General features: G+C 39.2%; 2 protein-coding genes across 3 annotated transcripts; one reads left to right on the forward strand and one right to left on the reverse strand.

Annotated features, from left to right (window-relative positions):
* The first annotated feature begins 1,146 nt into the window (after positions 1-1,146).
* On the forward strand, positions 1,147-15,047 carry gpr137c (G protein-coupled receptor 137c). The gene is made up of 8 exons (XM_044344935.1): positions 1,147-1,940; positions 7,531-7,580; positions 7,769-7,876; positions 7,981-8,119; positions 8,982-9,131; positions 10,350-10,475; positions 10,602-10,726; positions 10,942-15,047. Exons 1-8 carry the CDS (start codon positions 1,563-1,565, stop codon positions 11,225-11,227), a joined length of 1,362 nt encoding a protein of 453 aa, XP_044200870.1. The 5' UTR covers positions 1,147-1,562; the 3' UTR covers positions 11,228-15,047.
* Positions 14,620-24,244, reverse strand: acp2 (acid phosphatase 2, lysosomal). 2 transcript variants are annotated; one of them, XM_044344934.1, is made up of 13 exons: positions 24,045-24,244; positions 21,325-21,420; positions 20,119-20,205; positions 19,756-19,816; positions 19,564-19,655; positions 19,385-19,483; positions 19,186-19,275; positions 18,017-18,100; positions 17,872-17,920; positions 17,196-17,284; positions 16,973-17,079; positions 16,559-16,734; positions 14,620-16,330 (listed from the first exon to the last, which is right to left on the reverse strand). In XM_044344934.1, exons 1-13 carry the CDS (start codon positions 24,228-24,230, stop codon positions 16,284-16,286), a joined length of 1,263 nt encoding a protein of 420 aa, XP_044200869.1. In that variant the 5' UTR covers positions 24,231-24,244; the 3' UTR covers positions 14,620-16,283. The 2 variants fall into 2 exon arrangements, with proteins under 2 accessions (XP_044200869.1, XP_044200868.1); XM_044344933.1 differs by having other exon boundaries at positions 14,620-16,410.
* Between the last annotated feature and the right edge of the window lie 3,523 nt (positions 24,245-27,767).

Here is a 27,767-nt window from a genome sequence, read left to right on the forward strand (position 1 = left end):
TTCAAGCCCTTGCCAAACGAGTTCACACAATACTGATTAAGCCCATCACCGCCAGGTAAATATTTCTGTACTTCACAGTATACTCATATTTTAAATCTGGTATCTACAAAGCATGCGCTCCAGAGACTTCTGCCAGCCGAGCGGCTAACTTCTGGTTAGCCCTCTGCTAACTTGAATGCACTGCAGCTTTAATTGCACACTGCATATACTGTTTACTCTTGATCAATATTTAGTACATTTGATTTCATTTTCTTCCATTTTAAGTATGTATATATATATTTTACATATTTTTTTTCAATTTTAAATTCTTTTTTATTCTATTTAAGATTACTTAATTTTGTGTATATATTTATGACTGTTATGCACCACAACAACACAAATTCTTTGTATGTGCAAACCTTGGCAATAAACCTGATTCTGATTCTGATTCTGAAGTAAAATTAGCAAAGATAAGAACATTTTATTTAAGTATAAGAATTGCAAATAATTACTATATAAACAGAAATTGTTCCGTTTCAATCAAAAGTTAGTACAATGTGTAAGTGTATATACGTGTATATGTATGTATGTATGTATGTATGTATGTATGTATGTATGTATGTATGTATGTATATGTAGATTTATTGTTTGATGGATCCTCCCCTTGTTGTTGTTTTTTTATTTTACTTTTTTTCTCTAAAGTGTGTGCTTTGTGTCTGGTTGGCACATATGTTTATATGTGTTCTTTGAAAGAAAACCAAATGAAAAGTAATTTTAAAACAAGTCAGTACAGACGATCAGTGTTACACATCTCAGCAGAATTTAAATGCTTTTCTTTTGAAGGCAATCCCTCACTAATTTCATTTAATTGTTTTGATGCCTTTCCTTCTGTGAGAGACGCCCTCGTCCTTTGAGCCAATCAGATCAGGCAACAGTTTTGACTTGAACACATGACCAATCAGCAGCGCACAGAGGGCGGGCACTCCACAGCTGACATCATCATAAACCAATGAAGTGGCATAATTGTGGAGGTTGGGCCGCTGGATAAGCCAATGAGACGGCGCACTGGTTGAGTGGGCGTGGTCATGTCGTTCACTGGCAAGGTTCAGCTCGGAAACTGGCTGCGATCTGTGGCTCTGGAGTCAGCTGTTTCACACTGAAATGAGCGAGGTGTTGAGCCAAGATGGCGTCCATCGAAGAGCCAGTTTCCGTTTTTAGCTGAGAGCAAGGGGGTGGGTCTAAAACTGCATCACAGCTGATCTGGAGGTTTGTCCCCCCTCAAGTTGTTTTTTGCAGAGAGCTGCTTTGCAGAGATTCACAGGGGGACCTCTCTCTTGTTATTTTTAACCTTGCGCCTCTTTAAAAAACTACACTTCCATTTTTCCTCAACCCATTATCAGATTTAAATCCCCGCGCAGTTTCATTATGCCACTTCTCTTCAGTATAAACTGCTTTTATCGCAATTTTTCACTGGAATACCCTCGTCTTTTTGTCATCCATGGTGAATTGAACCCATGTCTGACCCAGTTTTAGTGTTTTTGCCTTCCCAGCATCCCATGTGTTAGTGCGAGCCGCCAGTGGAGATGTTTTCGGCAGGAGAGGAGGAGGTTAATTCCCATTTGTTTACCTCACTGAAGGAGTCCCCTGGAGCTGCAATTTCCCCAACACTGGAGCTCAGTCTGACAACCATCTACACCGTCCTCTACTCTTTCCTGTTTGTTTTCGTTTACCTGCAGCTCTGGCTCATTTTGCACTACGGACACAAGCGCTTCAGCTACCAGAGTGTGTTTTTGTTTCTGTGTTTGCTGTGGGCAGCGCTGAGGACGACCCTCTTCTCTTTTTACTTTAAAAATGTGGTGCAGGCCAACCAGCTGCAGCCTCTGGCCTACTGGCTGCTCTACTGCTGCCCCGTCTGCCTGCAGTTCTTCACCCTCTGCCTGCTAAACCTTTACTTCACACAGGTAGGACTGCACCCCTCTTTGTGTGTGTGTGCGTGTGTGCGTGTGTGTGTGTGTGTGTGTGTGTGTGTGTGTGTGTGAGGGAGACAGAGAGAGAGAGGGTGTGTGTGTGTGTGACCTGATTTCATAAAAGAGCTGACACTGCAATTTTGTGCACATTGTTATCATTTGATTTCACATTTAAGACACAGTTTAACCTCCTTACAAGCAAACTGTATTGTTATTCTATTCAATTCTACTGACTTTCTTGTAAAATTGCTTGTAATTCAAGGTCCTCCTTTGTCAGTCATCACCCAACAGGCTGTGGGCCAAATCTCTCAGAGGATCCTTATCAAACTCTGGTTAAAGATGCATCCATTTAAACACCTATGAATCATTGTCATATTATTATTGTAAACAAAACATCAAGTGTCATTTTAGCCACAGTAGTCCACAGCTCCCATGAGGCTTCAACTGCACGTCTGTGGCTCAGACACAGATATGTTGGATAAAATTAGAGCTGGAACAATCAGTTGGTTAATTGATTACTTGATCGACTAAAACAATTTTTAAAAAACATAATTTTTCAAGCAAAAATGGCAAACATTTGAGGGTTCAAGCTTCTCCTTATCTTACAATCTGAACATCTTTGGGTTTTAGACTGTTTATCAGAAAAAATGAAAAGTGAAGACGTCACCTTGTGCCTTAGGAGACTGGGCTGGACATTTTTCACTGTTTTTTGATGATGAATCGATAAATTGAGAAAATAATCAACAGATTAGTCGGTGATACTCTTTGAAAAGATCCCTTCTATCCTTTCCTGTAACACTTATGCTGCTGCTGGAGATTTAGCAGATTTGGGCGTCTTCTAGGAAAAATGCAACAGAGCAGGCAGCTGCAGCCTTAGATTAAGTTTAAAAAACTGCATAATCTCTAGGTCTAGGTCAATCAGTCACTTAATTAATCAATCGACAGAGAATTATTTAGAATTTTTACAAAGACAAAGTCATTTTTCAAGTACAAATTCCAAATATTCCCCAGTTCCAGCCTCTCAATCAAAGGCGTGCTGCTTTTATTTGTAAACCCAAAATTTGGGGTTTTGTACGACTGAGCAATTTAACGAGGCCACTTTGAGATTAAGGAAATTGTGTTGGACATTTTTCTTTATTGAACAAGCAATAAATGGGGAAAATAACCAACAGATAAACCAATAAGCAGCTGCTGCTGTGTTAAACCCATGCAGTTATCTGAATATATCACATAACCTTCAGTCAGACTGCAGTATTGTCTGTGACAAATATGACATGCTGTTAGGCGAAGAAACATTAAACCGTACTTTTTGCTCGGTCAGCTTCTATAATAGCAGTAATGCCCTGCAAAATGTATCCGCAGGCAACGTTTCTTCCTCTTCAGATGGGGAAATGTGGCAACTGTGGTCACCAGCGGCCTACATGTTCCATGGTAGAGTGGGATGACAGACTTGAAGCAGTTTTTTTTTGGGTTGATGTTGGTTTGAACGCTCTGGAAATGGACTCAGTTCATGTCCAAGGGGTTAGATATGTCAAGATCTCACAGTAAAAAAAAAAGCCTGTGCTGCATTAAGTCCCAGCTTCCATTGATATGTCCTGTTCAATAAGTGGACAAGCAAATATCCCTGTCAGCAGCATGTTATCACAAACTGTGTGTGTGTGTGTGTGTATGACTGAAAGAGACGGACACAATCAGTCAGTCGCAGCTGCCCGCTTCGAATGTCAAAGATCTCTTTGAAACACCTCCACACTTTGAGATTTTTAGTCGGTAAGCACAGTTCAGTCGCTACAGACGCACTTTAAAGGAATATAAATCTCAATCACATACAGGAGTGTGAGTAGCTCGTCGAACTGGTTGAGTGGAGATTAGGTAATGAAGCCAATGGTGTCATATGATTTGCTGAATAAACGTTGCGGCCTGTCAGCTGATCTGTGGCCAGACGAAGCATATACGTGACCCTCCCTTTGAATGAAAATAAATCTCTAGCTTTTCTTTGCACTTTGTCACTTTGCATTAAAACATCACGTGTAAAACATCCAGTGCAGCAAATTTGCCGAGTGGCAACAAAATGATGTTCTTCCATATCTGCTAAACCTGTCATTATAGGTTTAAAAAAAAAAAAAAAAAGCACCTCAATCTATGTCGGGAATACTGTGTGACTGGCCAGCTCTGTGAACAAACTTTTCCTGCTTGTGGTTTTGTGTCTGGCCGGGTCAGACCTGGGAAACATATCAGATTCATATTTTCTCCCGCAGTAGAAACGCAGTAGAAGTAGCTCCTTGACCATCCTGCTGCAGTGCTTTTGATCTTGACTGTGACCCCTCTGGTGAACAGTGCATTACAATGTCAGGGTAACTTACTTTCGCAGTCATGAGTAGTGTAACAGACTGCTTTTATAGCCTCTGTAATACTGTTGAAGTTGGCTATTAAAAGATCCCCTTCAAATGCGCTTTAAATATAAGTGATAGGGGTCAGAATCCACAGTGTGTCCACACAGTCATTTAGTGCAAAAATGCATTAAAGTTGACCTGAAGCTTATATGAGGCTTCAGCAGTCTGAGTTAGTCATATCAAGTGGATATCTGCCACATTTACTGTCTTTTTTCCTCTTTGAAGCTTCATATTAGCTTCAGATAAACTTTTAAATACATTTTTGCACAGAAGGACCTCCATTACTTCCATTGTAAGTGCATTATGAAGGTCAGTATGAACATAAGGAATGGTTATGGCAAGAAGAACCTACTTCAGTATTCATTTGGGCACCTGACTTGTTTTAAGGCAGACTTGAAAAACTGAAGGAAAAAAACCCCATCATGCTTCTGTGACACACTCTGCCGTCTCACACGCTCATACATATGTGGAAATACTTGTCTTCTGATGAGTCAGGCATGAGTTGTGACCTGTGATTTACTTCCCCTTTATTAAATTTTAGCTCTGTCTCACTACAGAAAACAATAATGACATTTGCTGAGATAAAAACGCTGTATCACATCCCTCTCTGTACTGAGAGAATAAATGCTTCATAGATTTTTGTGGTACACACACACACACACACACACACACACACAAACATACATGAAGTATATAATCCAGCAGTGCTCTGTTGGCTGGTTGCTTCATTTCTAGGTTACAAATTACCACTTTCTGACCTACATTCTCACACAAGAGGCTGAGTGTTTATGTATGCGTGTGCAAGGATGTGTATGTGTGTGTGTGTGTGTGTGTGTCTCTGTGTTTAACCTCAGTGTTGACAGTGTTAAGCCATTTTCAAGACCTTTTGGGTCATTGCACCTGTCATATAATAACAAAAAATTAATCATTGTCATCATTAATCAGAACACTCGAAGAGTCTGAAATATGAGACTTTGATCAGACTGATCAGATTCTGCTTATGTCTTCATATCTGTCTCACTGTACTTCTTAATTGCTAAATATACTAAATACTTAACAAAAATTAATTCCAGGAAATGAGTGACCTGGATCAGTGGAGGCCAGTGTCCCAGCTTTTGTACACTTAAACTGGACTTGTGCACAGTTCATTTGATGCTTTTTTGAGGTCACTGCTGATAACATTGGCAGCAAGGCTGTTGGCCGTTGATATGTATTTTTTGTTTGCATAGTCTTGGCTATTTGCTCAATCATTTAATCTTTCAAAGGGAAATAAGATACAGATACACAGTGTTTAGTGCTCTAACACCTCTGTCTTTGGATTTGTAGGTTGGGCTCTTTTCTGACTGAAGCCTACTCTCCCAGTTCTTCAATTCACTGCTGATGCAAGTCGATTCTTTGCTCAGAAATGTTTTGGTGTTGTTGGTCGTACAAAACAAGCAATTATTTCAAAAGGCCACGTTGGAGTCTGGAAAATAATGATGGATGTTTTTCACTATTTTCTGACATTTCATAGATGAAACAATTAATTGAACAACCAATAATGAAAATAATTATCAGTTCCAGCCCTACTTAAATTTGTTCCAAACAAACCAAAAGTCTAAAGAGCATCACTTCCTGTACAACAAAGGGGTTTTCCGAACAACAGCAAATGAACAGGATAGTTTGAGTCATGGTTGTGTTACACAAGTTGTGAATAGAAAGACACAAACAAAAAAACGTGTCACACGTATGGATACTGTGATACATCAATTAGCTGACGGTGGCACAGTGCTTTTCAAATGTTTGCCATTTTTATTGTTACTGCACACACTAGATCTGCTCTTTAAATGATTTATTCTATGTTCCCCTTTAAGGAAAAATGTAGGGAGAAGCAACAGCTGTCTGCAAGCCATTGGTTCTTTTTTTTGGCCATTTACATGTAGCCAAACATTTACATTTAGTTTGTATTTACATGAAGCAGTTACCTTTAATAGTACAAAAGATAGAAAAAAACTACACAGGTTATTGCTAGCGTCATTGTTGTCATCTTCACGTCACCAAAAGAGAGTTGGAAAGGGTTTAGCATGTAGTCATAGTTTCAATATCTTAGCTATTGTACATAGTTCAAACTCCACTGATTTTATGATGTATAGTTTATGAGTTATATTCCATAATGCATTCAAGTCTACTGCACAAGTGTTTTTATAGGCCCCGTTCACTCCCTCTGCAACTATAACTCGGCCAATACATTAAGGTCAGTTGGTTCATATGATTATAAAACTCACGCCAATCATCATTATTTCACACAGTAATCACATACATTATCTTCAGGAAAGGCCTCACAGTATAACATGAAATAAAACTACATTTACCATGATGAAACATTTTATCCACATCACATTCATACAGCATCCAGGCTATGAGCTACTGAACCTCCACCAGAGAAAAAAACACTTATTAACACACATTTTCAGCCTAGATTGCGGATTAGCTGTAACACTGACCATTTGAACGACTCACCTGCACACGCTAAGATCGTGCAAATTGGATGTCGAGTGGTTTGGTCCTTTTTCTTCGCTGCTACCACTGCTGACAAACAGCTGACCGTAGCTGGTTTAACTGTCAAACACGCCGGCCCACCGCCTCACAGGCCTGGAAGCTAACGGAGCATTTGTGTTGTATTGTCAACGATCTTTAATCTTCTTCCTTTAAGTTATAAAATCTTAACAATACATTAAAAAATCCCCTTGACATGACTTTAAATGCAAAACTAACTCACTAACTCAATTCAGCTGGACTTCAACTGGCTGAACAGTTTATATACATTATGTGTGTACAGAAACTCTTGTTTTTCCTGTATTGTTTGAACGTATGCTAGATAAATGTGTGTGTGTGTTTGTGTGTGTGTGTGTTTGTGTGTGCGCCCTAATGACACACAGGAATCTCCTCAGGCTCTGCCAAATTCACACTCCACTTCAAAAACAAACCAAGCCCTCTTTGCTCTCTCTTTCCTTCTATCTTATCTTAAGTGCTTTACTCATCATACTTTGTCTTTTTTTCGTGGATTTATTAAATCTTTCCTGTGGAAACTGTCAAAATATCATGAAAATTGGTCTCTGGATGAGTCAGAGTATAAAAATAAAAATAATACCATATTGAGATTATGAAAACAGTCTGTTTTGGCAGTAATATTTCTATAATTGTCTTTTTTTTAGGTGATGTTTAAGGCTAAAGCAAAGTATTCCCCAGAACTCACCAAATACAAGTAAGTTGAATCTTTTGGTAACTCCTCCTACCTAAACATAACCACTCTCTTTCTTCTCCTCTTCTCACGCACAGTTGGTTTGCAGCTTCTATACCATGAATTTTAATTAGGTTTTAAACAGTTTATTAATAAAGTTATATATATCTTATGCTTACTGTCTTTCTTTCCCCCTCTATTTCTCTCTCCAGGGTTCCTCTGCGTTTGTTCTTCCTGTGTCTCAGTATATTTTTCCTGGTGGTGAATTTAACTTGCGCATTGCTGGTGCAAGGAGCTCTGGAGCGCTCTGAATCACCAAGGTAAACTAACAATTATAACGTTTTCTGATTGCATAACAATGTCACATTTGGCCCCCCACACTTATTATTATCTGATATTAAGTTAATAACCTTTATGTCTCCAGTGATGGGGATATCAGACATGCGGTCCTGGCCCGGGTCCTGATCAACGACAGTCTGTTTGTCCTGTGTGCCATCTCTCTGGCTGTCTGCATCTTCAAGATCGCCAAGATGTCCTCTGCCAACGTTTACCTTGAATCCAAGGTAGGAATAAAAGCATATATGCATCATTTTACTATTTCAGACTTATTTTATTCAGGCAATGTTCTCACACAGCTGTTTTGCATTGAGACAAAATGTAACTTAGGTATTATATTGACAGGTCTCTTCATTGGAGTGAGGTAGAAAATATGTAGCCACAATGTGAAAATAGCTTATATATGGACATTTTTCCCAAGCAACTTGGTGGAAACAAGATAAATAACAGTTTAGAGGTGAATTTGTATGCGCAACTTGTCCTCGCATATCCAAACACATTAGTATTGTTAGCAGAACTTCCTGTGAAACATGCCAGACACTAGATATGTGCCAAATGTGTTAAACCATCATATTAGTTTCTGTCTAAAACCATCCACCACCTTATTAAAAATGCTGCATGCTAATAGCTAATTATGCATTCTGAGCAGAAATGGAGGTTTGCCTCTCAGTTTCCACACAACTTTTGTGATTCTTGCAGTTTCCAAGGCGACTCTCATGTGTTTCCTCATAAGCTCTCAGTCGTTCTGGTTTGTTTTCTCCCCCAGTGTATGCGCACATCCCACAGTGACTTTTTGCTCGAAAACCATAGATAATTTTGAAACGGATACCCGTGAAGATAACCTTTCTTCATTGTCATTTTGAAAGACGTAAGCGCTAAACGGTGACTCGTGATATGTACTATTATGTACACATACACAGATGTCCTGTCCCTCAAAACTTAATTTCTGGCCCACAGTCTGTCAGGGAGAGGCCTCAGTCATGTTGCTGGGTCACATCTGTCGGCTCTTATCTGATTTTCAATTACAGGCCTGTTGCCGACTGATATATGAGCGCAAGCCTGTAATAAGCACAATAACTCTTTCTCCAGGGTACATCGGTGTGCCAAGCTACAGCTATAGGAGCTGTGGTGATTCTCCTCTACACATCCAGAGCCTGTTATAACCTGGTGGCCGTGGCTCTGTCACCACAGGACAGATCCAGTCCCTTCAATTATGGCTGGTACAATGTTTCTGATCAGGTAATATAGCAAGAGTTTTAAGTTATAGATGAAAAATAAGATTTTTTTTTTAATGTTTTGGTCAGAGTGTTAGAGTGTGTGTGAGTGTGACAATCCATCTTAGGAGCTTTAGGAAAGCAATGCTTAGTGGGGTAAAGGGCTTTGTTTGGCTATAAATAACCCTCTGTGTGTGTGTGTGTGTGTGAGAGAGAGAGAGAGAGAGAGAGAGAGAGAGTGTGTGTGTGTGTCTCTCCTGACCTACATCAGAGCTCAGGCCTTGAGACGGACAGCCCATTTTAAAGGGTTTCATCGTGTGTGTTTGTCTGTATTTGTCGGACATGATACACACACCAACACACATCTACTGTGTGTGTGTGTGTGTGTGTGTGTGTGTGTGGGCATTATCTGACAGTACAAATTATTCCTTTAATCTCTCTGTATACCAGCTGTCAGTCCAACATCTCAACATTATTCTACCCCCTTCCTTGTGCATGTGTTTGTGGGGGTGTGTATTGGTGTGTGTATTGTGTTGTGTACCAAGCTTTTTTACCCATATTTATGTTGACATTTTCTTAGTTTACATCACAGTAAGAAGTATCAAACCTGTAATATTGTATTACAACGTATCAATAAATGGTTGTCTGAAAATAGATATCCAATATCATCTGTAAGTGGTGCTTTTGTTTGACTTTGAGATAAATAAAGTTTACATATAGTTTACCTTCTTTTTATTTATCACTACATAACTGGCTAGAATATAACATAAGTATATTTGAGCTTTAGCTTGTGCACTGAGCCACCTAGACTGAAAGTAGCCTGATCACAGATGTTGGATAATGAATAACTCAAAGAAGAAAAAGCTGGTTGTTAGTTAAAGGAATAGTTCCACATTTGGAAGATGTGCTTATTTGCTTCCTAGCTGAGAGTTAGGCAAAAAGATTACTACTCTTATGTATGAAAGTAGTATCAATCTACTCATCTTACTCTCATCAAGAAGGTGAATAACACCTTCCCAAACTGTACTGTTCCTGTAAGGCTGCCGCAAGTATTTGTCCACAGTTTTAAAAAATTGTATGAAAAAGTCTAAAATATGTGCACTCAAAAGATGAAAAGGCATTAGTATGTTTAATATTTTCTGTTTGTTCTGTTGTTTAGTGTGTGTCAAGATTCAGGTTATCAAAAGAATGTCTTCAAAAGTATGTCATTGTGTGTTTGTGTTGTTTTGTGTGTGTGTTGCAGGCTGATGTTCAGGAGATCAGCGGTGAAGCCTACATTGTGTTTGGGATCATTTTGTTCTTCTGGGAGCTGCTACCTACCAGCTTAGTGGTGGTTTTCTTCAGAGTGCAGAGACCCAACCAAAACCTGGTAAAAAAAAAAAAAAAAAAAGCATGTTATAAGTACAAATGCTAGCCATGATCTGTCAGACAGAGCTGTGAACCTTCTCAAATGCTGCAAACCTTAATGATGCTTGAATATCTTTATATCTCTAAGGCTCCAGGAGGGATGATCAACAGCCACAGTTTCAGCTCCAGAGCGTATTTCTTTGACAACCCTCGACGGTACGATAGTGATGATGACCTGTCCAGGAGCATTAACAATAGGACTGATCGGACCAGGTTGGAACACACACACACAAGCACAAATACTCTGTTACTATCTGTTTTTCAGAGTCATTAGCAAATCAGTTGAAATTAATATTGTTTTAAGCTTTCGTGATGCAAAATCGATACCTTGACAGACTAAATGACTTTTTGATTGATTTTTCCACTATCTCTCTTCCTTATCCTCTTCAACACCTCTTCTCAATCCTTCTTAACTCTCGCTCTGTCAGCCTCCTCTCCCCCACCCCCCAGCTGGGGACGTCTAGTTGGTACGGCGCCATCCAGCGCAACGGGACCTTGACGGCAGGCGTGGCGCCGGCCCAGCAGCCGCCGTCTTCCACAGCGCCCCTCCTCTTTGCCTACGGAAACATCCAGAGCCAACATCATCACCACCACAACTACTACTCCACCCCGCAGAACAACTACCACCATCATCATCATCACAGTAACTACTATTCCACGCCACAGAATTATTACTGTGGATCACAAACGCATTTCTGCACACCGCAGAATTGAGCGGGTTCCACCGTGAAGATTGACTAATAACTTCCCGCGTTTTTTGTCACCATCTTGCTTCCCCGGTTACATCAAAGCAGAAACTTTTGAGTGATGGTCGGAAGTATTGCTGAAGTTGGGCGTCAAAATTGGTGCGCCATATTATTCTGGTAAGAGGTGGTGGCATCAGCTACTGTGCCAAGACTAACTGCTTTTTGAGGACATCAGGGAGGTTTATATGGCGTGTATGGACCACGATGAAAATCATTGCAGGCCATGGACCAGGGTTTTAGCGCTAATGTGGCTGATATAAAGTCTATATAAACTTGATATGGTCTATAAAGACCAAATGTGTTGGTCAGATTGCCATTTCTGAGGCTGGAATCATCAGGGACCAGATAATCATTGTTCTCATCATCCTTTCTCCCTTTTCTTGATAATTTGCTTCGATCGAAAGAACAATTCTGTTCCATTATATTCAGTCAGCAGTGGTCAAACTGTGATTTGGGATCGAAAATGGCTTGAGTGACTGTTTAATGGGCAGACATTTGATACGAGTGTTGTAATTAGCTGGAAAAGAACAGTAGAGGGTGCTAGCTTGCTGGCTTGATCTTCCTCAAAAAGGCTTTTCTGGTGATGAAAACCAAATGATATGCATCTATAAACGGCATTTCATGGTGTGTCTTTATTTTACGTCCGGTTATGTATGACAGGAATTAGCTGTTGCTAATTTGCCGTTAGCTTTTGGAGCAGTGAGAGCTAGCTTACACCCAATCCTAACAGCAACTGATCATCTATTTAACCAAGAAATGTCTCGGAAGTGACCCAGCAAAGCCAAAATCCAAAAAGCTCATGAAAGGTTCCTCCATTACAGACTTTGCAATTCTCATAACTGACCATTTTATTTCAGTGTTCACAAACATGTAAACTGCTTAGCCCCCAAAATATATGTGAAATTTATATGTAGCTGCCATAAAAGTGTAAATGTCAATCTCATTAACATGAGCTTAATTAATGATTAAATGTGTCATCAAATAAATCCATTCATAAACACAATTTTAACAGCCTTTAATGACAAATCTGCACAGTTACAAGAACATGTCACTGCTGTTGGCTAAAAATATTTATTGATATTTTCCATAATTGAATAATTGTTGGAGGTTTTTCAGCAAAAACTGGCAAGTGCTCACTGGCTATAGCTTCTCAAATTAGAATATTTTTTGTTTTTTCATACTGATCTATGACAGTGAACTGAATATCTTTGTGTTTTGAACTGTAATAAGTAATAATATATAACCAACATTCAACATTGGAGTAGAAGTCAGGAGTGTGATTGTTTGTCAACTGGATGGAAGGAAACATATTTGACCAAAAATTCTTCATGTAATCTGATCCTTTGTTAGCTGTGAGGCAACACTTTTGCACTTAGAAGAAGTTCACCTTCAGAGGAAAGGCTTAAGGCCTGAATGTAGGATTTCCTACCTTGTTTTACATATTTTTTCTCAGTGATCCTCTGTATTATCAATGTTACTATTTATCCTTTGACAAAGGAAATATCAATGTGCCATCACATTGTGTCATATCTAATAGTTTCATTCCTTACGGAAAAATATTTTTGCACAAGAAATGGTCGAGTGATGTGTGTTTTTAATTGTGTCTTCAAGCTAATCAATTTCTAATCCAAGTGTGACATTTTGAGTCAGTATGTGTGTGTGATCTAGTGTGTTAGTATGCTTTTATACATTTTTTTTTATTTGACATTGATTTTTACTGTCTAACAGATTTTATAGTTTATTTTTTTTCACTTTCCATCTCTCCCAACACCATTAACAATGAATTTTCTGAATCTCATGACAGACTGCAGTTTGTAAGCAATATTTCACTTTGAGGGAACATTTCTCAGACTACAATCAGTGTATCTGTTCAAATCAAGATTGTCAGGACCGAAGGAAAAAGAAAATGCTGCGTGTGTGTGTTAGAAAACTTTAGCTATCATGAAACTCAATCTGTAAATGACCATGTAAACTTATGACTTCATATAAGAAAAAACAAAAAAGCAACATTGCAGCTGGATTTACCATCAACAGCAAAAAAAAGGCTTGTAACTGGTAACCATATACAAGCAGTGACTGGAAAGCCTGGTTCTGTTTCTTGGAACAAGTGACAGGTAAAGTCATTTACCGCTGCTCGTGCTCAAAGATTCCATCACTTGTATCGAGAAGTTACATAAGACATATTGAAATGCAGTGAAGGAAATGAAGTTCTCATTGTTGGGTCCAGCTGTTCACCTATTTCAGAAAAATTAACATCTGCAGTGCATGCTTCTGCATCAGAGTGCAAGAACTCAGTGTGATATTTTTTTTTTCCCAAGGTGATATTTGTGTAAAAATGTTGATCTATCTGCTATGAGAAGACAATGATAATTGCTTTATGTTATGATTGTTTTATCCGTGGCCATCTGAATGTAACCTATTGTGAAACAGATCACTAAAGATGTATGCAAGAAAAGCACTACCATGTTTAAATAAAGGCCTACTGCACTGTTTTTAAAACAAAAAATGAACCAGAGTTTTTCACCATAATGGTCACAAACTGCTACATCACAACAGGTGTTATCACCAGGCTCGAGTGTAAGGGAGACACACCATGTCAAAGCTTAACAAAGGATATTTAATTGAACAAATTGAACTAAATTAAAGGATGTAACTGAATGATTAAAGTATGAGGTGTGGAAGTTTGTGGGGTCAGTGGTGTCTGTGATGTGTGTCGGAAGGTGCATGAAAGTAAAACTAAAGCAACATAACTAAACCAAAACAGGTGCCAAACCCTAACCTGGCAACACCAGGCACCAGGTGTTCCCAGTTGGGCTAACGAGCTACCTGTAGAGCAGACAGGTGAATAAACAGGGGTCATCACACAGGTAAGCAGGGTATCGTCAGATACAGTCACTTAGCTATGTGACATCTTAAAGTAGCTATAAATATTAATCTATAAAAGTTACCTCAAATATAACATTTAAGATAGTTTACTGGCCTGATGTACAGTAGGACAAATGTGATCAGTACATCATCACCGGATGTAAACTGTGCACATAGATGAACTTTGAATGTCCTTATTGTATTTGCTACTGCGGGTCTGACTGGCTCTGACTTTTTCCCACCAATATTTGCAGCTGGTCATGTGGTTGAATTTACCAGTTAACAAGTTTATGAGGAACATCTGAGTTAAGTCAAGACGACAGCTGGCCCACTCACTACAAAATATGGCCGAGTTTTGTTGCTGTTCTCTGAGACGTACACATATTTTACATAACTTACAATTACACAAAATACACAAACTGAGAATCTGTTAAGCATGTTATGAATAGAAATGTACAGAGAGATGTCATCCTTTTTCTGGATCTACAAACAAGATTCACAATAATAGATCATTTTATTTCTCCAAAACATTTACAAACATATTCTCAAAGTCTGATTTTGTTAAGCATGAAAGGAAATTGAAATGACAATTTTGAGTGGGGCCACACAACACTGACACACAAGTTCAATGCATTAAATATTACAATTGTGACAGATGTTCTTAATTTTTCAGCAAATATCACTGAGCTCAATTTTTGGGTGTTTCTCTTCATGTCAGTATTCTCTTATTGTAATATAAAATTCACAGTAATCTGAATCCTGAACCAGAAGACTCAAGGGTAACTAAATTAGGAGACTTCAATGTTGTGGTTTAATAGTGAGAGTTATCTTTCACTAAAACTGTATGAGATTAAGCTTAGGGATAGAGTTTCTGATTTTTAATGATAACAGTATAAAATACCTGTTTACTTGCATTTAAAAGCTGCATTTAAAATTCAAAAATACACAAAAGATTTTCAGTGTTTCCAATCTTCCCAGATATTCACAATGAAAACAATCTGAAATCATATTCTGTTCACAATGGAAGCTGAATAAAACTAAAATCTGTAAGCACTTGGTTTCTGTGACTGAAAGAAAAAGTGTCAGGCTCAGCTAAGTCACCCTTGAGCTGGTGTTTTAGTGTCTTGCTTAAAGGACATTTGAGGGCGGATGCTTGCTGTCACCCTGCTGCTGAAGGAGTTCACATGAAAAACTTGAAATCCTACAAAAATGCATTTTATGCCTTATATTAGAACAAAAAAACAAACCAAAACCGAAACAAAATACACACCCCATTATTACAAATATTTAAGGCATCATGGTCATTAGGCCCCTGGATCAACAAACACACACTCACACACCCCCCACAAGCAGAATGATATGCAGATTCATGAGTATATCTGTGCACACATGGGCAATACTCATGAATTTGCAATTACACACACACACACAAAATAAATGTAATCTTGCTCGTTTAAAAAATAATCTGAAGAACCAGAAGAACCAGATCAGTTCCTGAAACATTCTGGACTTTGATTTAGAGTTGAAATTAGGTCATAAATTTAGGTCTTTAGTAGTAAGGTAACGTGTTATTTGGGCTACAGTTACTTTGATTTATCAAGCATTTGCATCGACATCACCAAGAACACACCGTTTCCCCAACATATATTCAGATTATTGTCACATAGTTCAAAATTTTCTGCGCCGACTTTCTAAACTTTTCTGCAGTCGTTCCAGTCCCAAAATGTGAATGACTGAACGTTGAAGTTGAAATCATTCATTTCAGCCCACGTGGGAACCCAGCAGGTGCTTCAGATGACAAAAATATCTTCCCTGCTGTTTTTTCTCGGTGTAGAAATCAGTCCCGGTCTCTCCGTGTCCCACCCATAACTCATCACATTAGTTTAAAGTGATGATAAAACAGTTTGTAAAAGCTTCTCTAAAATCCTAAATTGAAGTGTTTCTCATTCTTCCCTGAAACAGGGTCATTTTGGACCCGTTATGGATGGAAACTCACAAAAAAAAAATTGTATCATTGTGAGTCCCGAACCAGAGCTGATGAAGACATCACAAAATGTTTCAGAGTTCAGAGTTCATTGTCGTCGCTGCTGTCCCATGTTGCAAGGCTTGTACCTCTCTGATGGAGGAGCCTGTGCTTCTGTCAGGACTCCTCTCCGACTTCATGGTTGATCACGTGGTGGTAACCCCGGCTGCTCACTGGCTCCTTCTGCCAGCAAATGACACAGAGGAGGACGGAAATGAGGAGGAACAGCAGACATCCAGACACCGCCAGACTGATGATCACCTCTGAACACCGAAAAGAAGGCAAAAGGACAGATGTGGAGAGAGGAGAGGAAGGAGGAATGAAGAGAGTGGATCAACAGAGACACAACCACCTTATTTTCATACCAGCAGCCATGAGTTTTGAGCTTCAGTGTTTGTGTTGACAGCTCACCTTTGTCGTTCCCAGCTGATGGCAGTTGACACTCTTTCTCCCTGTCATCTGAAATAGAGAGCTTTGTAATTTTCACAAAATCCTCTAGGGGGCAGTCAAGGGTGCAGCCTGGTAACTGAAGCTGGTAGGCGTCCACTGTGCTGTCGTTCCGGTAAAACATTGATACAGAGGCAGAGCTGGATGGACACAAAGACAGAAACAGGTACAAGGTGTCAGTTTTATGATTTAAATATGTTTATTGTCCATTCAGCAGTTCTGACCCACAAATAAATTAAAAGTCTCATCTATTTATTCCACTTAGCATACATCTTCCTTTTTTACCTGATACCAGCCCCTCATCATCACATGATGTCTGTGTGTGTTAGTATTATACTTGAGTGAGTGTCTAAAGTTTATTCTGTGTGTGTGTTTTACCCGTTGTCATCCTTGTACAGCTCAAATATTTGACAGGAGGCATATGGCGGCTGTCTTCCATTGAACACATTCAAGCTGGCCTGAAGAGCAGCTACAGTGGTGTCGTGCTGTGGAACACACACAAACACACACACATGTCAGATATGATATGTTAATCAAATACTATGTACAAATATTACTTTTGGTGTTCTTGCAGTGACAGTATTATTATTAACTATCTCACCGCTGACAGCATCATCAATTTCAGTCGCTCTTTTGACTCTGGCTCGGCCATCTTGGAGAGATTCTTCACTATTTCACTCAGCAGTAAACCTGAAAGACAGACAGCGATACTTATGTCCCCATTTCATTTTAAATGAAGGCTGGAGATATTATGTATTTTTTATTTCCTGTCAACAAATCCCATCAAAAAACTAAAACCAACCAGTATTGTGTGTGTATTCAAAGCCTGATAAATCTTATTTCTCTGTGCCATAGAACTCATCAATGAGTCACACTGCTGCACTGGGTGACATGTTCCTTTATTACCATGAACACACACATTGCAGGGATTAAAGCAAGAAAAGATATGCTAGCATGAAAAGTTGTCCAGGAGGAAATGTGTACAATGTATTGAATGAAGTATTATATGAATTTAAAACTGCTCTATGCCTGAAATCAGACATGGTGCCTGAGAACCTTGAGCCCTGACAGTGTAGCTGATTTTGAGGTAACCCCACACAAAATTATATAAAAATGTCAAAAACGACATGTGACAGTGAAAAACAAGCTAAAAGCATAGATTTAATGCAAAATAATAAATGAAACCAGGAATACTTTTGTCTCTCTGAAGACAGAACTTTCCTGTTGATCTTGTATGGCAAGTCTCAAGTTAACTACAGCTACACACACACACATACCTCCCTGCAGCCGGCTCTTATCCTGTTGTTTGTAGACCCCAAACATGACCTGTGGAAATTACACATCAAATAATATCATTACATTACAACACTTTTGTCTCCAAATATGCAGAATGACACATCAATAAATAACTACTGTTTTTACCTGAAATCCAAAGTCTTTGAGTATTCTGAGTTTCTCCATGACGTCAGGAGTCACCCAGTCAGGAGCGGACATGTTGTGACGGGACTGAATGCACAAACACACACACACACACACACCATGAAACATAAAATACACATGCCCCAACAGTTTTAATCAAGCAGTAATTAAGTTGACTTCTGTATTTTTGTTCTTGTTCACAATTTGCCAGCAGTCCTCTGCCTGCACTCTCTTCCTCGCTGCAACCATCTCTCACATTGTTGCTCAACCGTTCTGTGGCTGCTCAGTGACCCAGTTACCCCTCGTTTCATATTTAGCTCATACATGAGATCTTGCTTGATTTTGTGTATTTGATTCATGATAACATGGACATAAATCCCTCAGACAGACAGACATCAGAGATATTAATGTTGTCTACTAAGATCCATGCTGAAACGCACACAGACCTTTGTGAGCGAGATAAGGCAAGAGAAAAAAAACCCAAAAACTGCTACTATTTGCACAGTGCAGTTCCTCAAACAGCTGGCTTGCCAAAATGTCTGCGTGTTCCTCAAAACTGGTGAGGTAATCCGAGACTAAAACCAACACATGTGACATTTAGTGAGCTACACCCACCAGACATTTACACAAAACCTGAATAAACTTCTCAGCTCATATTCAAACCTCTTGTGACAACAATTTAGAGAGGTGATTTTTAACTCTTCGATCTTAGAAGTTATCTTGAATAATAGTGCTTGTATTTGACTCTAACTTGCCACAATATCCCACCTGAAACATATTTTTACAATGATATGAAACTGAAATTTCACATAAAGCAGATTTTTGTCAAATATAAACTAATAATTAGTTGTTTCAATCCAAATATATACACATCATGTTCTTATGTACATTTCATGCATTGTAATGTTCAATTGACAAATTCTCATTATGCAATGGTTGCTACATCTGGTTCAATTCAAAATTGTTTCGACATAACTCTAGAGAAAGTCATATGAAAGGGTTTTTTTGCAAAAGAAAAACTTTCCCAGAGATGAGCTCTTTCACAAGGTTGGACTTTCACAGAGAGGTTAATGACACAAATATGCTGTTTTTATAAAAACAAGTCAGACGTGTCTATTCTGTTTTTACTGGTGTGTGTGTGTGTGTGTGTGTGTGTGTGTGTACGTTCTCACCTCACAGAAGAGTGTGTCATACACGCTCCAGACTGATTCCACATTAGTCTTATTCAGTCCTGTTTTATCCCTCACCAGATTTATAATGTCCTGAAGAGAAGAACACAATAAGCTCCGTAAGCACGCATCTACATCTGTATCGTCATTTTAAAAAATATTACTTCTACTGTATGTTCTCAGACAAAAGAAGAGACTGCACCTGGTATGTTTTGGTGATATTAAGAAACGCTTCTGTGTGTTCGGTTTCATTCATCAGCTGTTTGTAGCGAGGACAGTTTCCCAAAGGAAACGAGAGAAGCTATGAAAAAAGACAGAAAGTTCAGACAGAGTGCACTGAATCACTTATAACAAGGAGAGCTACGAATGTTACATGCATACCCTCTCTTCACTTTGCGGCACGGTGTGCACAGGTATCGGCTGCCACTGTAAGTCCTTTGTAAAGACCTGCCGACCGCTGGGGGGGTAGAGACCTAGATGACGGCGAGAGACAGAATGATGCAGACTATTAAGGTGAGGAGGGACACTAGAGAGAGACGTAGTGGGAAGAGGATTCAGAAGAGTTTTTCAGACCTGCGAGGTTGGACTCAGCGCTCATCAGAGTGCGATCGTAGTCTGTGCTGCGAACTGAGATCTGAGGACAAAGGAGTGAGGGATCAAATTCATTTATGAGCAGGTAAAACTGTCATTTAATCTTAAAGATGGATAAATGTGTTTGAATACACTGGAGAGTTTTATGAGGAGAGTTCATAACAGATTTTGGTTAGGTCAGGACATTTGTCAAACTTCCATCATGTTCCAGGAATTTCAGCACCAGTGGGAACCCTGTATTCACACCAGTATGGCAAGAGGCCCCTTCTCCTCAGAGTTAATATGAATCATCATCTGTCTGTTAGGTGGCATGTGGTCTGAAAGGGGAGAGGAGAGTACGTCTACCTCGTGTCTGTCGTAGGATTCGTTGAGAAAGCCTTTGTATCGTTTCCTCAAAAACTGTCCGAGCTCATAATGCTGCCTCATCCCCTCCTAAAAAAAACACACACAGACAGAGTGATGGAAAGGCAAACTGACATTTCAATCCTGATGGCGTCAATGGGTGTAGCTAAGCTTTGAACAGAAGTTTGACGTAGGACAATAACATGAAAATCGCACGTTAAAATTAAGATTCTCCCTCAATGTAACCAAAGAGTCTGCATTTAACAACAATGAATCTGTAATTCTGCAGTTCTCTGTTATATTTGTAAACTTTATCCCAGGTAAAATAATTTCAAGACATTATTTTATATTGTATTAACTGCTAATTTTCATTCACAATGATATTTTTCCTTGTTTGATTGTAATGTTTCCTTCGTCTTCATCTAATATTGTGTTTTCTGGTGATATGCTGCCCCCTATTTGTTTGGAGCAGGTGGCCAAATCTTACATATTGCACCTTTAAACCTTGATTCCAATTACGCATTTCAGATTTTAACAATGTCTCTACAGCGTAGTATTTCTGCAAGATTCTGTTAACTTTACCAGCTAAGTTAGTATCTATTTCTGAATCAAACTAAATTTCCCTCCAAATGAGTGTAAATCAAAGTTTGATTTATTAGATTTCTATATAGTTAAGAAAGTCTACATTGGTCGGATCAGATTTGTTTAGAAAATCCTTCATTTCCTTCCACACAGTTGCTAAATGTCACATTACAAAATTTTAAGCTTTTATACTTGTAGTGAAGTCTATTTATAGCGCACATTTAAAATAACTGGAGCTGACCAAAGTGCAGTACAAATTAATATGAAAAGGAATAACAGTGGAGATAAGACACTAATAAAATGATCTATTGCAATTCTAATCAGTTTGTTTATTTCAGGAAATACTAAACAACACAGTGAGGTATCAGAGGAGTTTTTTTCATCACTTGTATGAATTGCATAGTAAAAAAAATTATACTTAAGCACTGGAAATCCAAAATTAAATGGGGAGAAATATAGTTACTAGCTGTGAGTACATAAAATTGCAGGAGGGTTTTTTTGTGGGTTTGTTTCTGGGGTCTTTATGTGAAGTATATATGATGTTGGTTGATATATTTTCGGAACATCAGAATGAAATCTCATTAAAAAAGAAAATAGCAGGTTAACAGTCAGAAATATTCATTATACCTGTGAGAGCTGCCCGAAGCCTTGTGGCCAGTCACTCTCCTGGTGTGGGTCGGTCGGATAGGCTTTGACTGGTGATCTGTCACCATGTCGAAACAACTGCAGGGGAAGAGAGGAGAGATGTCAGCTAACGCTCCACTAACACGTGACACACTGTCTCTGCTTCTGTTAGCAGTCTCTTTCAGTATTTTGCATATGTAAAAAGAGCGCATACGACATTGTGGATATTTGTATAATGTGATATCGCTGCTCATCATTCAGCCTTTGAGTGACACAAAGTATTTCTGTGTAACATTTATAAACAACATGTTCCCCTCTGAAACTGAATCAAGCCAAAACCTTCGTCCTAGTTTTATCTGTGTCACTGGCGGTTACAAAATCCAGTCAGCTGACAGTAAAGATCTATTGTGTTTGTCAGACATCATTATGTCTATTCACAAGTCATCAAGACAAACATAAAGGTTCCAAACATGATAGGCCTTTAAAATCATCATAAATAGTTTCAATATACTGTACAGGAACATTTTCAGGAACTGTGTTGATGAGCGGGGCCCCACACTTGAAACTGCTGCTTTGGTAATAAATAGGGAAGTCATGTACTGAGCCCTAACTGTGGTGTATATTAAATGTAATATCTGTCTCCAGTCAACTGGCGTTGTTACTAGACGCCAACACATCCCCTGTTTATTCAAGCAAAACAGTTTCAACTTTCGGTCTTCTAGCCACTACAGAGAAATGCGGGTTTCCGGTTTCCTGGTGTTGCAAGCAGTCATGCATGCATGACCGGGCTATTCAAAATAGCTGAAAAAGTGTGCAAATTCTATTTACGGATGGATTATCCCTTTAAAACTCCTAATCTTATCTGCCCCACAATCCAATGCACGGCTATCTTGAAGGAAACTGTTTCAAAGAAAGGGTCCATTTAGAAGAAAAGACATTGCTCTCACTAAATAGCTGCAACAACATCCACCAAAACAGCTTTCATATTAAAAAAAAAACAATGTTGTACTTCTTCCAGAGCTGACAGATGATCAGCTGCAACATTCATTGTGCCTCCTGACCTTAACCTAAAAAAGCCTCATATTTTAAACACAGTGACATGCAAGATGCTTGCTGTCATGGCTTTAACAAGGTAGAACATGACTGTGTCCAATGCTATTTCAATTCTCACGTCCCTGACAGATCCATGTCTGTAACACTTAAGAAGAAGAAGAGGAGGAGCGCAGGGAAGAGAACCGAGTGATCCTCCAGCCAGTCGATTTATAATTAATGTCAGAATATCACATATTAACACAACAAGAGTTTTGTCAAATCTAATCTTAATATTGTGTCCGAAAATGTTTATAGAGCAAGTCACGAAGCATTTTTCAGCACATTTGCTAAACAGAAACATTACCTGGAATGAACTTTTTAACATTCGATATTTGCAGCTCAATTTTGACTAAATAATCAATAGTACTTTTTCATTACTGTATATGATTTTCATCCTTAAGCAGTCACAGAAGAATATTATCACAACATATTTTACTTTAGGACAAATACAGAGAAATGAAGAAAGAAAGAAAGTGTTCTGAGCACTGAGATCAAGCAACGTTTTGTTCTTCCTAAAGTTTGAAATTGGTTTGCTGGTGTCCCATCCGCAGAACTATGTTTGTATTCATCATCTTGCGCTGTCATCAGTGTATATAGCTCATTGTTGCTCTGACAAGACAATAACTTCTGTATCCTTGACTACACTTGCGCTACACTTTCCTGCCTGAGGCAAGCTGGCATTCCTGGTGAGCAGTGAACAGGTCCGCTGGGAAGGGCAGCTGCTGCATCTGCAAATACTTGAGCAAGTGCTTTATGAATATGCGCCTGTGTTTTTTTTTTTCTTGGATGCAGGAAAAGACCCAAGCAGAGATAATAGGAGGACAGGGGACATGATGACCCAAATCATTATCAATTTGACCAGCTCAGCCTCAGATATTAGATATGACCCAGAAAATATCAGCTTTTACGTAAAAAATATTAGGCTTGCTAATCCAATCCACAGCGGGGTTTGGTTTTTGTTTTGTTTGTGCAGCTGACTAAGTCACCTGACAGGATGAGTTTATAATAATGGGGGGAAAATGACAATGGTTGTTGCTCTTGCTCATTCCAAACACTTGAATAATTATCTGTTCAAACTGGCAGGTCAAACAGGTGACGCTGGCACGTGTTTGTCAGGACTAACGTTAACATGAGAGCTAAGAAGACTTCAAATGATTTATTTCAAGTGTCATCTTGATACTTGCTGACATTTCCTGTTATATTCTTTGTGAAAAGACTGTCTTTGGTCGTTTAGTAATGTCTTACACAATTGCATTCAAATCACGCCTTACCTTTTTTATGCACTTTACGAATTAGTTATATTAATTCAAAGTGAATTCTGCTCTTATTTCAAGACAATGTCCACTTTTGCAACGGGTCCAACTGGAAAGCATTAATTACTAGCGAGCGGTGTAAACCAAACACAAAAATGTGCCTTTTAAAGATAACTATTTCTTTGTGGTTTATAAATAAGCCGAATACACTGGAGGACCCCAATTATTTTACCCTGACTAAATTCATGTTTTGGCTGATATTCATGTTTACAGATAAGCCAAGACAACACAAAACTTGCTACATTTTGAATGCAGTTCCGTAAACGTCTCTCCAAACCAAAAACGTAGCACTACACCACATATTTTAAAAAGACTCACCACAGTCACATAGACTAGTTTTCCTTCTGCTGCAGCTTTTCCACAGACAGAGGCAACCGTCAAGAGAAACAGCACCACACCGGAGACCATGGTTCCGTCTCTGTTGATGTCTTCCTCGGTCTTCTGTCTCTCCGTCTTCTTCGTCGTCTTCTGGGTCGTCTCCTTATTCTTCCTCTTCTTGTGCATTTCCGGCAGGCAAGATGCATTGCGGGACATTGCTGCCTCCCGCAGGTCGGGATTAGGCTGCAGTTCGATTCAATTCAGTTCAAAGGGCTATATTGGCATGAAGGTTTCAAGAACAATATTGCCAAAGCATCAAAGTACAAGCATTAAGATTGGTGTGTGTGTGTGTGTGTGTGTGTGTGTGTGTGTGTGTGTGTGTGTGTGTGTGTGTGTGTGTGTGTGTGTGTGTGTGTGTGAGCTTCTATTCAGTTCGGGGTATGTCTATTTTCAATGGTGTAATCCTGTTGCGACAATGAATTCAAGCACTGCTTTCACAGTCCTTGATTGGTTCTCGGTGGGATTAAGAAGATTTCTCATTGTGACCGTCTGTATTCCCATACATGATAATGTAGTACATAACTGTGCTCTGTGCTCTACATATAGGCTGCCAAAAGTAGGTGTTTAACAGTTTGTTGTTTTCTGCAGGTTCCACACAGTCCATCTTCATGCTTGCCCATCCTCACTATAGATCCCCTGCTAATCCACAGTGTCTTAGTCGGGTCAAAATGACAGTGTGTCATGATATATCGTTGCCTAGATAGCAACGCTCTGTCTTCACACTCTTTTATATTGAGAAGTAATTACAGCCCTTCTTTTCATTTTCCCACCGTTTCTGCCACCCAGCTGTTATGTATTCCTTAATGATAGATCTACATTCAGATATCCCAATGAATACACTCAGATCAGTGTCTCTCCTCAGTGCCCCTTGAGCTGCCATGTCTCCTGCCTCATTCCCTTCTACCCCAACATGGGCTGGCACCCAAAAAAACCCCACCGAATCTCGACCTGTTATACAACAGAACCAACAGCTCCACCACAAGGTCTGGGCAGGCCCCTAACTTGTTTTCTTTCAGTGTCATTAGTCTGATCATATGACTGCCCTCCTCAGCCTGACCTCCTCTACCCACTGTAGTACCCATATTATAGCCACTAGTTCTGTTGTATATACCGAAACCCTCTCAGACAGTCGTTTGAGCTTTATAGTTTCATGGTCTGAGATGAAAAAGGCAAAGCTTGATTTTCCAGTTTTGGGATCTTGAGCCCCATCTGTATAAATCTGGAGATAATGTTCCCAGTAGTTTTTTACCCTGCCCATTACCATGCCCAGATATGCAGTACTATCATGTATTCTTATGCTTTCTGATATACTGAGGGTCACTTCTACCTCTACCAATCCCAGCTTCTCTGCCTCTTGACTCATTAAAAATGAAACACTCTTTCTTTATTGTCCCTGCTCACCACTCCCAAGCAATATCCAACATTATCTAACACTACTTATTCTCAACACAACATATTCTCAGTGCCTTAGCCTGTATTACATCCAACCTTTTTAGATTTGATTTGGCTGCTGTTCCATATCATGAACCATAATCTAATCTTGACCTTGTCATTGCTTCGTCGATCATTAATTGTGTAACCTGGCCAACACCCCATGAACTACTTACATTTATCACCTTTTCACACTTAGTCTTGAACTCTAATTTTTCACCCCAATTAGCTATTTTGCTCAGGGCTACCTGCATTCGCTCAGTTGTTTGTTTCACATTTCTGCCTCTTTTCTGGATTGCTCCATCATCTGCAAACAGGGAGAGTTCAAAACCGGTTCCAATGTCTTGAAAGATTTAATTTATCATAATGTTAAATAGCACTGGACAGATTACACTTCCTCAGGTGTTCCATTATCCCTATCTGTGCCATCAGAATTAACATTTCAAACCCTAACTTGAGTAATCCTGCTCTTCAAGAAGTCCTGAATCCAACTGAGCCTACGCCCTCGCACCCCGCCCGTCCACAGCGTGTCCTATGCCTTCTCAATATCAAGAAACATCGCCACTAGTCCCTCCTTGTTTACCACGGCTTTCTTTATCTCAGAGTCAAGGGAAAGCACAGAATCAACAGTGTTCCTCCCTCTACGAAAGCCCCTTTGTATTGGAGTAAACCAACCCTCCTTCTCCAGCCTGAACACTAATCTATCAGTGACTATTCTTTCCATTATTTTTGTCAGTGCAATGGGCCTATATGACCCTGCCTGGCTGTGAAGCATCTTTCCCCGGTTTTAAGATTAGAACCACCACTGCTTTCCTCCAGGAGCTAGGAAGAGTTCCCTCTTTCTATGTATTATTTATGAGAGCCAATATTTCCTCTGACACTGAATCACCTCGTCTCTAAAAGATCTCATAGCTAACGTCATCCTTTTCAGCTTTGTCAGTGTTATCTTCATTTACCTCAAGTTTATACATGTGTTGCCTTAGTGTCTTATTTGTTTTCCTCAAACTTCCTGACATTCGGTGCACTGCTCGCCATATCTCACCAACTGACATCTCTACACCTGGTTTTCTGCTATATCTCCTCCTAGCCTTTGGCTCTCAACCTTTTATTCTCTATTGCTCTATTCTCTTTTGGGCATTTCCTCAGTGCTCTGTAGGTACAATTCCCATCTCTGACTGCTTTATCACATGCTTTGTTCCACTATGGTACATTCATTTTCCTTTTAGGATTTTCCTTTATAGGGATGCAGTCATATGCACTGCACATAATCATTTCACATAAGCTGTTACTCCATTCATCTATTTTCCCTTCCCCATTTACCCCCTCAATAGCTTTATTACAGCTGTCAGAGAATTGTTCCCAATCTGCCTTGCTGTACTCAAAGTGTTTTGGTCTTTTCTGCTCTTCGGTAAATAAGATTTTCCAAAATCTCTACAGTATTGGATAGTGAATACTGCCTATTGTGTGCCTGTCCATAAAGTCCTATTCTCCAACCCTTGCCAATTCACTGGATGCTAGTGAAACAGTCACAGCTGAATCGAAAGCTAAAGAATAATATGTGGCTTATATATATATATATATATATTTTTTTTTTAAACAGATAAAAGCAAGACTGGGGGAACATAAAGCTTTCATAGGTGCAATATATGTTCACTATTACTTTTTAAGATAACACTTAGGACAATTTTTGCTTGCACAGATCTGCGTATTGTTGTATGACTTGACCATACAATAGATGTATGATAAGAGCAAGGACCATACAGTCTATGGACTCTTGATGAAGAAAGGGAAAACAGCAGTGATGGAATATCTCTGCCTCTGTGTCAGCAGTGTACAGTGGAGTATTACCATTCACAAGCTGAAACATATATCCAACTCAATCACTAATGGAAAGTAACATTTACTCAAGTACTGTACATGGTTTCATTGCAATAAATGTTCCAATGATCCAATATTTCACCAAAAATCAAAGATTAGAGAAAAAGTTAAAAAACAAACAAACAAACAAACAAACAAACTGAAAACAGATTTGTGTATCAGAACTTTGTTTTTTCTTCTTTCCTCTCCCATTAATCATCTGACGACCCCTTAGATTTATCTGCTGACCCTTTGGAGGGGCCCGACCATAGGTTGGGAACCACTGGACTAAACTAGCTAACTGTATATAAAGTAGTTGAAACTAGCTCCACCTCCAGCAGCTACAACAGTAACATGCTGCTTACACAATGATGC

This window comes from Thunnus albacares, chromosome 24 (genome assembly GCF_914725855.1).
Source record: "Thunnus albacares chromosome 24, fThuAlb1.1, whole genome shotgun sequence".
Classification (NCBI taxonomy): Eukaryota; Metazoa; Chordata; class Actinopteri; order Scombriformes; family Scombridae; genus Thunnus; species Thunnus albacares.